We start from the raw sequence: 10,575 nt of genomic DNA, 5'->3' as shown, positions 1-10,575 counted from the left end.
GAGGGAGTGCCGCACTGTCGGAGGGTCAGTGCTGAGGGAGTGCCGCACTGTCGGAGGGTCAGGAGGGAGCGCCGCACTGTCGGAGGGTCAGTGCTGAGGGAGCGCCGCACTGTTGGAGGGTCAGGAGGGAGCGCCGCACTTTCGGAGGGTCAGTGCTGAGGGAGCGCCGCACTGTTGGAGGGTCAGGAGGGAGCGCCGCACTGTTGGAGGGTCAGGAGGGAGCGCCGCACTGTGTGCCCCCTCGTGTGATGGCTTATAATGCTGGAACAATTGTTTCAGAGGGCTACATGGACACCGCGTCCTGCAGTCAACACTAAATGCTTCCCAACACCAGTAAAGAGCAGGTGATCTGATCCATTTATCTGTTTGTATTAGCGGGATCTTGCTGTGTGCAAACTGGCTGCTGTGTTTCCTACATTATAACAGCAAGGGCCATTCTTGCTGTGAAATCAGTTGGGGCTTGCCCAGGGATTATTCTGCGCTGATGAGAGTTTGCTTCTGTAGAGCAGAATGATGTGTCTTCACGCTACTGTTTCACTTGTTAAATAACTGCGCCCCCCCAACTCCCTACACCACCCGCCACCCCCAACCCAACCCCATCACCTACCGCACTCTTTCTGGCAAACACCCAGACTGGAGGGTCCTTGGTTGCCCTGGCGACGGCTATGGAAGCTGGTGTAGATTCCCAGGGTGCGGCGCCGTGCCTTGCGCAGTATGTGGCAGACGTACTGGAACATCTCCTCATAGCAGTCCCCCGGCTCGGTGAAACTTGCCACTGTGCTGGATGACAGGTACAATGCCCGCTGCTCCTGCATCAGCTGGTGCTCTCGCTGCTTCGTCTCCGAGAACTGCGTCGCTATGACAACCAGGCACAGGTTGATCATGAAGAACGAACCTACCTGAGGAAGGGAAGGGCAAGAGACGTCAATGGGGTATCCCCGGCAACTGTCACCAAGAATACCTCACATTCATTGATAAATCTGGAACTGAAAGCTATACACAGTGATGGTGACCATCATTGCTGAGGCCTGTACTAGCCCTGGAGATGAATGGCTTCCTCAGCCAATTCAGAGAGTAGCTGAGAGCCAACCGGTTGTTGTACAACCCACCCGGGTCATTCATGTCCGAGGGGGAAGGAAACTGCCATCCTTAACTGGTCTGGCTTACATGTGATTCCAGATCCACGGCAATGTGGTCAATGTGGTCAGGGTCTCTCAGTGGCTCAGTGGTTAGCACAGCTGCCTCACGGCGCCAGGGGCCTGGGTTCGATCTCACCCTCAGGTGACTGTCTGTGTGGAGTGTGCACATTCTCCCCGTGTCTGCGTGCGTTTCCTCCAGGTGCTCCAATTTCCTCCCACAGTCCAAAGATGTGCAGGTTAGGGTGGATTGGCCATGCTAAATTGTCCCGTAGCGTTCAGGGATGTGCAGCTCAGGTGGGGTGGGATGCTTTGTGGGCTTGTTGGGCCGAAGGGCCTGTTTCCACACTGTAGGGATTCTATAAAATAAAATATTCTTAACTGCTGTCTGGGCAATCTGGAATGGGCAACAGCTAATGGCCTAGCTACTGATGCCCACATCCCATGGAGGAATTTAAGGAAAAAACAATCTGGTTCATTAATGCCCTTTACGGAAGGAAATCTGACCCCCTTACCTGGTCTGGCCTACATGTGACTCCAGGCCCACAGCAATGTGCTTGACTGTGTGCTGCTCTCTGAAATGGCTGAGAAAGCCATTCAGTTCCAGTAACTATTGCTGGCCTTGCTAATAATGCCCACATCCCATGAAACAATTAAATAAAAATCACACAATGATGTAGCACGGGAAGAGTTTGTTTGCCGGTCACTATTTGGCCCATATTGACTCTATTGTTTTCTTCAGAAGAGTTCTCTGGATCGTCCCACTCTCTCGGTTCTTTCCCCGTAAATCTTCCTGCTTTGTGTCTTTGCCCAATTCCCCATTGAAAGTTACAATTGAACCTGCTTCGTTTGCACAATTGATCTGTTGAACATTTAACATCCTTGAAGGATCAACTTTGAGTTTAACACTGGGACTGGAATAGAATAGTTAGGTGGGGTGTTTTGACCAGTGCCAATGAGATAGGCCGAAAGGCCTTTTTCTGCGCTGTAGACCTCTTTAATTCTAAGAATCTATAACAAATTTGATTACAACTGCCCTTCCCATCTGCTCAGGCAATAGTTGCCGGCATTGACTCTGCTACTGCCATTCACACCTCCTCTGGACTCATCATTTGCTTCCTTTTTGGTCTCAACTGGTGTTTGATCTCTGTAATTTCCCCCTCTTCCAATCTCCAAGATCTCTGCTCCCTCTCATTTTGCCCTCTTGGGCTTCCCCTAACTCCATTGATGCACCTACAATTGTGTGGGCCCTAAGGTCAGAAATTCCTTCCCTAACCCTCTCTCTCCTCCTCTACGATGCTCTTTATATGTATGGTGTGGAGGTGCCGGTGTTGGACTGGAGGGGGACAAAGTCATAAGTCACACGACACTAGGTTATGGTCCAAAAGGTTTTATCTGAAATCACAAGCTTTCAGAGCACTGCTCCTTGGTCAGGTGACCTGAGGAATCAGGAAAGAGGCAGCCTGATGTGAATGTGCAAATATCTGACAGATGGAGTATAATGTGGGAAAATGTGAAGGTGTTCATTTTAGCTGGAAGAATAAAAAAGTTTATTTAATATTAAGCGACCACTTAATAGAGAACTGCTGCAGAATTCCAAAGTGCAGAGGGATCTGGGCGTTCTAGCGTATGATTCACAAAATGTTAGTCTACAGGTTCAGCTAATGATAAAGAAGGTTAATGGGATCCTTTATTACGAAGAATTGAATGTAAAATTAAGAAGGCTATGCTTCTAGTATACAGGGCATTGGGGAGGCCACACCTCAAATACCGGGTGCAGTTTTGGTCTCCTTATTTCAGCAAAAATGTAAATGCACTGGAGGCGGTTTAGAGGAGGTTTACAAAACTGAACAAATGTAGTGAGTGAGTTGTGCGTGGTTGGACAGACTGGGCTTGTTCCCACTGGAATTTAAAGAAGTGACCTGATTCAAGTGTATAAGATCCTGAATGGTCTTGACAAGGTAGACGTGGACAGGATGTATTTTTCTGATGGGGCAGTCCAGAACTAGGGGGCAGTATTTTAAAATGAGGTGCCGTCCTTTTGGGACAGAGATAAGGAGGATTCTTTTCTTTCAGGGGGTGAGCAACTTTGGAACTCTTTGCCTCAGGAGGCAGTGGAGGTGGAGGGTCATTGAATATTTTAAGATGGAGGCAAATAGACTCTTACAAATCTTTATAGGTGCACCTTAGAAAGCATTCTATCTGAATGTGTCACGGCTTGGTATGGCAACTGTTCTGCCCAGGACTGCCAGAAATTACAAAAAGTGGTGAGCGTAGCCCTGTCATTCATGCAAGACAACTTTCTACACTTTTCACTGCCAACATCATCAAAGACCTCTCCCACCCTGGTTATAATCTCTTCCAACCTCTTCTGTCAGGCAAAAGATACAAAAACTTAAACACACGTACCAAGGTTCAAGAACAGCTTCTTCCCCGCTGTTATTAGACTTCTGAGTAGACCTCTCAAATTTCAAATCTAATGTTGATCTCGCTGTTTGTGCATCTTCTCTACAGTCATAAATTTGTATTCCTCGCTCTGTTCTATTACCCATTGCAAATGTACGCTCAAATCAGCCTGTGCTACATGCAAAATCACATCAAAAAATAGATTCTTGTTAGCCAGAGGGATTGAGGGTTATCAGGGGTAGACGGGTATATGGGATTTGAAACTCAAATAGATCTCATTGAATGTTGGAGCAAGCCTGATGGGCTGAATGATCTACTCCTGCTCCGAATTCATCTGTTTATCAGTTTCACGTCAGAGATATGCAGTTATAGTTCTCAGGACAGGATGAGCAGACATGATCTATTTTCTCTTGAAGCTAGCTGAAGACTGACCAGAGGGCGGCCTGTTATTATGACAGACAATGTCTGCACTTGTTGACAGGAGTTAAACAAGAAGCTGCCAGCAATGTTCTTTCTGAGCTGCCCAGATTCAGTAAACCATGCCATGCATGCACCTCAGAGATCAGCACAATGACAGGAGAGATAAGAGGGAAAATAGACTGTCAAGATACAACGGGCACCGCAGGATCGTGATGTGGAGGTGCCGGTGTCGGACTGGGGTGGACAAGGTCAGAAGCCACACAATGCCAGGTTATAGTCCAACAGTTTTATCTGAAATCACAAGCTTTCGGAGCGCTGCTCCTTCATCAGGTTCAAATAAACCTGTTGGACTATAACCTGGTGTCGTGTGACTTCTGGCTGCAGGATCAGAGAGACGTTCAGGAGAAAAGTCTTCAACCAAAGTGGGTTGAGAATGGGGAATCACTAACACAGGCTGTGTTGAGATGAACAGCATCGATATATTTCCGGGAAGGCTGAATAAACATATGAGGGGGCAAGAAATGGAAGGATCCAGAGACAGGGTAGGATGAAACTGGTTTGCAAACACGAACACCAGCATTGAAAGGTTGGGCTGAATGGCCTGTTAGACTGTTATAAAATTCTAAGGCATTCATAGCAAGATGAAGGAGGTAGCTATGCGCACACAGCTGGGAAGCTTGTTGCCTGAAGCGATCTGGTTTGCATCTTCAGCAGTTTTGAAGCTGCTACAGTTCTTCCCCAGATACCAGGGCTGTTTCACAAGATGATACACAGTCAGAGACAAGCTACAAAGAAATATCTCGAAATATGAAAGTTGCTCAACATCTGAGGGATCACCTTTCAACAAATCAGCTCGTCACCATTGAAATGAGATTGGACAGTAAGGTGCTTATCTGGGACTGCAGCTGGAATGAAAACTGCTTATAAGGGATTGTCGAGAATCTTGGTGATGAACCAGAGAGAGAGAAAGGAAATGTATGTAATTGTGTTTTTGCATGAGTGAGTGAGTGTGTGAGCAAGTTTGCAAGTGAGCATGGGGATGTACATTTGTGTGAAAGAGATAGGGTGAGTGGGTGGGTGCGAGTGACAGTAAGTGAGTGTACGAGCAAGTTTACAAGCATCTGTGCATAAGCGTGTGACAGATTGAGTGGGTGTGAGTGTGTGATAATGAATGAGTGTGCAAGTGAGTAAGTGTGAACAAATGTGTAAATGAGCGGGGGTGTGTGAGAGAATGAATGGGTGTGAGAGCGTTTTTAAAAAGGAGGTAAATGTGTACAAGTGGTGTTAGTTGGAGAGATTGTCAGATTGGAGAATGTGTCAGATTGGAGAGTGTGTCAGATTGGAGAGTGTGCGTGTGAGTTTGGAGAGTGTGTGTGAGTTTGGAGAGTGTGCGTGTGAGTTCGGAGAGTGTGTATGAGTTTGGAGTGTGTGTTAGTTTGGAGAGTGTGTTGGTTTGGAGAGTGTGTTAATTTGCAGAATGTATGATTTTGGAGCATGTGTGTGTGAGTTTGGAGTGTGTGTGTGAGTTTGGAGAGTGTGTGTTAGTTTGGAGAATGCTGTTTGAGTTTGGAGAGTGTGTGTGAGTTTGGAGAATGTTATGTGAGTTTGGAGAGTGTGTGTGTTAGTGTGGAGAGTGTGTTAGTTTGGAGAGTGTGTTAGTTTGGAGAGTGTGTTAGTTTGGAGAGTGTGTGTGTTAGTTTGGAGAGTGTGTGTTAGTTTGGAGAGTGTGTGTGTGAGTTTGGAGAGTGTGTGTGTTAGTTTGGAGAGTGTGGTAGTTTGGAGAATGTGGTAGTTTGGAGAGTGTGGTAGTATGGAGAGTGTGTGTGAGAGTTTGGAGTGTGTGTGTGAGAGTTTGGAGAGTGTGTGTGTTAGTTTGGAGAATGTGGTAGTTTGGAGAGTGTGTGTGAGTTTGGAGAGTGTGTGTGAGTTTGGAGTGTGTGTGAGTTTGGAGTGTGTGAGAGTTTGGACTGTGTGAGAGTTTGGAGTGTGTGTGTGAGATTGCAGAGCTTTAGTCTGGAGAACGATGTTGTCTAGGACATTAGGGACATTCACTGCTTTTCTTCAGATTGGAGTATGAAATAATTTATATCCAACTGACACCTCAGGTTTGGATCCCAGCCAATGCCTTAAGTTTAAAATTTTCATCCCTGTTTTGAAATCTCTGAGTCTTCCCTCTCCCTATATCTGTAATCTCCTCCAGCCCCCACAATCTCTGAGCACTCTGTTTACTTTCAATTCTGGCCCTTCATCACATCTGATGGTGTCTGTGCCTTCAACTGCCTGGGTTCCGAGCTCTGGAACCCACTCCATTAATCTCAGACTCTCTCTCTCTCCCCCTCCTGAAACCCTGCTTTTGCTCCTGCTCTAAAATCGGTGTGTCAGATTTGATTTGATAACATTCCTGTGTGATGCCTTGGGATAACTGACATGCCAGAGGTGTTTTATAAATGCAAGTTGTTGTTGTTGGCAGCTGGAACTTTCTCCAGCATTGTAGCTGAGGTCAGGAGGTGAAACACTACAGAAAGGAACCATTAGCAAAATGACTCAAAATAGACACCGCACCACAGCAGGAGACTTGCAGCCAAGATACTTACGATAATAAGCAAGATGAAGTAAATGAAATTGTAGAAAGAGTGTGCATCCATTACATAGTACATGATCTCGACCCAACCTTCCAGTGTTATAACCTGGCAAATGAACATCAGACAAACCATTAACTCCCATTATAAACCCACCTACAATGACACACAGAGCAAAACTCCTCCTGGTTCCAATTGTGGCACAGACGTACAGAGAGATCAACTCTTACAGAAGCTGCAGTTTTATTGCAGGGTTGATGGAGGAAACATAGAAACAAGGAGAGGGGCAGCACTGCAGATTCACAAGGCCCAATAGTTCAGCTTCACATACAGGGAAAATCACTTCAAATAAAATGTCCCCAACTGCCTGAGATTTGTCTATGGCAGCAATGAGAAGCAGAATGATGAGGTAATGGAGTAATGGACAGACATCTTGGGCAGCGCAGTGGCTCAGTGGTTAGCACTGCTGCCTCCCAGTGCCAGGGACCTGGATTCGATTCCAGCCTCGGGTGACTGTCTGCGTAAAGTTTGCACGAAGATGTGCAGGTAAAGTGGATTGGCCGTACTAATTGTCAATAATGCCCAGGGATGTACAGGCTAGGTGGGTTAGCCATGGGAACTGCAGGGTTACAGGAATTGGGTATGGGGGTGGGTCTGGTTGGGATGCCGTTCGGAGGGTTGGTGTGGACTTGATGGGCCACTGTAGGATCCTCTGTAGGGATTCTGTGATTCTATGGATTGAGACGGGGCAGACCAAGTGTAGTGGTCATGTCACAGGACAGATACTACAGAGGGTCAGCAGGAACCAAATGCTGTGGGGACATTGGGCCATCTCTCAAAAAAACCATGAGTCACCCTATTTGGGCAGAGATGAGGAAAATTCTTTTCTCTCTGAGGGTTTTGCGACTTTGGAAGCAGGGTCATTGAATATTTTCAAGGTGAAGGTGGATAGATCCTTGTTCAACAGAGGATCAAGGGTTATCAGGGAACATGCAATTCAAAACACAAACAGATGAGGTATAATCTTACTGAATAGCTTACCAAGGCTGAAGGGACAGAATGGCCTGCTTCTGCTATTAATTCACACGTCCTTACATGCAAGTTCAATTTCCATTATGGCAAATGGTAACATTTGAATTCAATTATTAAATGTGGAATAAAAACTTGTCTCAGGGATGGTGACTATGGCAACCAACATCATTTGTTGTTTAAACTCACCTGGCTCACTAATCTCCTTTGGGAAGGAAATCTACTGCTGCTGCTATAGGGAGTCCAGAGGAATTACTCAGAAATGATCCTGGGGAGGAAGGTTTTCTTTTTCTTTATTCATTCACGGGATGAGGGCATCACTGGCTAGGCAGCATTTATTGCCCATCCCTAGTTGCCCAGAGGGCAGTTTAGAGCCAACCACATCACTGTGGGTCTGGAATCACATGTGGGCCAGACCAGGTAAGGATGGCAGTTTCCTTCCCGAAAGGACATTAGTGAACCAGATGGGTTTTTCTGACAATTGACAATGGACTCATAGTCATCATTAGATTCTTAATTCCAGATATTTAATTGAATTCAAATTCCACCATCTGCTGTGGCGGGATTCGAATCCAGATCCCTGGAACATTATTTGGGTCTCTGGATTAACAGTCTAGTGATAACAGCACTAAGTCAATGCCTCCCCTTGTCATATGATGTGGGGGTGAGGATTGTGGGTCTGTAATCAATGGAGTTTAGAGGGATGAGGAGGGATCTGATTGAAACTTATGGAATACTGAGAGGCCTGGATAGAATGGATGTGGAGAAGATAATAGGAGAGCCTAGGACCCAAGGACACAGCCTCAGAGTGAAGGGACAACCCTTTACAACAGAGATGAGGAGGAATTTCTTCAGTCAGAAAGTAGTGAATCCGTGGAACTCATTGTCACAGAGGGCTGTGGAGGCCAAGTCATTGAGTGTATTTAAGACTGAGATAGTTAGGTTCTTGATTATTGAGGGGATCAAAGGTTACAGGGAGCAGGCAGGAGAATGGGACTGAGAAACATATCAGCCGTGATCAAATGGTGGAGCAGACTCAACAGGCCAAATGGTGTAATTCTGCTCCAATATCTTATTGTCCTAACTTGGTCTGGCCTACATGTGATTCCACACCCACAGCAATATGATTGACTCTCGGCTGCCTTCTGAAATTACTCCAGTGAGCCACTGAGTTCAAAGGACAAATGGGAATGAGTAATAAATGTTGGCCTTACCAGAGATGTCTACATCTCATGAAGAGATGAAGAAAAATAATTGATTAAATGCCCAGATTCCTCCATACGTGAATGACGAATGGTTCATGTGGTATGGATTATAGGTTTGGGGGATACCCAGTCGGTGGAGAGCTGTGAGAGCCATAGGTCGAAAATGAGTTGTTCCTCCCAAACTTGGTCCATTGACCACACCTTGTGTCACACGTTACTTTGATGTTGGATATCCAAAATGTTGCTTCTCAAAAGAAACCTCTTATTTGTGCCGGAATGGAGCAGGATAGTCTCTCTTGAGTATCAAAGAAGCAGTTTGTTGAACATTGAGTCATTTGGTATGACAGTTTCAATAGAAAATTTTTCAGTTTTCAGAAGGTACTTGGGTGAGCACTTGAAATATAATATTCAAGGCTTTGGACCCATTGCTGGAAAGTAGGAATATTGCAGATACGACAGAACAGACTCAGGGTCTCTTCAGTGCTGTATGACTCTAATTGAGGGAAAGTTGAGACTAAGTCATAGAGTCATAGCCATAGACATGTACAGCACAGAAACAGACCCTTCAGTCCAACATGTCCATGTCGACCTGATATCCTAAATTATTCTAGTCCCATTTGCCAGCATTTGGCCCATATTCCTCTAAACCCTTCCTATTCATGTACCCATCCAGATACCTTTTAAATGTTGTAATTGTACCAGCCTCCACCACTTCCTCTGGCAGCTCATTTTAGATAAGTGTTAATAACATGATAAATCAGCAACATTGGAGGTGAACTCCAACCATTGGGTGGTCATTGTCATGAGGGATTCATGATTGCACTCAGGTCATCCAGTAGATTCATTGAACACACACCTGAAAGATCACAATCCATGCATAGCCGATGTTGTCAAAGTTGATGGCACCTTTGTGGGGGTTTCTGTCCCCAGTCTGGCACACTGTGTAATAGCGGTTCCAGTTCACACAGCCCCCGGTGACGTTCAGCTCCTGTCCCAGAGCAGCGTAATAATAATAATCGTCCTTGTCCAGGCAACACTCATGCCCGTTGTCCCTCAAGGCTGGGATCTCGTCGCAGCCCATGATGCCATTGTCTCCAGACAGAGAGCAGATAAAGGGGGTCTCATCATCTTTCTCCGGATGGTAGTACTGAGGCAGAGAGAGTCCATTGTACCTGTTAGCAAATGGAGACACAGTAAGAGTAGGTCAGGCTGTCTGCGTGTGGAAGTGACAATGCCTTCGGAGAGATGTGGCAGAGAGAGGAGGCCTGTTAGAGCTATCGATCAGGAAACAGTGATCATAAATGTCATCAGGTAGGGCAGAACTTGAGTAATGCTATAAAAAGGCACATTTTTGATGAAGGTTTTCACTTTGCATCCATCAAGACAATTTGCGAGAATACAAACGTAAAGGGGAAGCAATGTTTTACACTGTATAACGGTTATATACTGTATACCGAATCAGCACGCGATCTTGCACATTTTAAAACGGTTCTGCAAAATCTTTTATGTTCAACAGTGAGGGCCAAGGGTTAAGGCTTCACCCAAAGGTAACATCTCCAACAGTACAGCACCTACCTTCCAAAAGTGCGGTACTCACTCAGTACTAACCCTCCGACAATGCGTCACTCCCTCAGCATTGACCCTCCGACAGTGCGGCGCTCCCTCAGCACTGACCCTCCGACAGTGCATCACTTCCTCAGCACTGACCCTCCGACTGTGCAGCGATCCCTCAGCACTGACCCTCCGACAGGGTGGCACTCCCTCAGCACTGACCCTCCGACACTGCGGCACTCCCTCAGC

General features: G+C 46.2%; 1 protein-coding gene across 1 annotated transcript in view; it reads right to left on the bottom strand.

Annotated features, from left to right (window-relative positions):
- cacna1ia (calcium voltage-gated channel subunit alpha1 Ia) overlaps positions 1-10,575 on the bottom strand; it is a 185,158-nt gene that overhangs the window by 130,943 nt on the left and 43,640 nt on the right. The window contains exons 5-7 of the mRNA XM_048617377.1: positions 9,632-9,947; positions 6,557-6,649; positions 608-899 (exon numbers count right to left, since the gene is read on the bottom strand). Coding sequence (XP_048473334.1) covers positions 608-899; positions 6,557-6,649; positions 9,632-9,947 — 701 coding nt within the window. The remainder of the gene's footprint in view (positions 1-607; positions 900-6,556; positions 6,650-9,631; positions 9,948-10,575) is intronic.

The sequence above is a fragment of the Rhincodon typus genome, chromosome 37 (genome assembly GCF_021869965.1).
Source record: "Rhincodon typus isolate 14 chromosome 37, sRhiTyp1.1, whole genome shotgun sequence".
NCBI lineage: Eukaryota > Metazoa > Chordata > Chondrichthyes > Orectolobiformes > Rhincodontidae > Rhincodon > Rhincodon typus.
The sequence above is the reverse complement of the archived record's forward strand: the minus strand, read 5'-3'. Positions and strand labels throughout refer to the sequence as shown.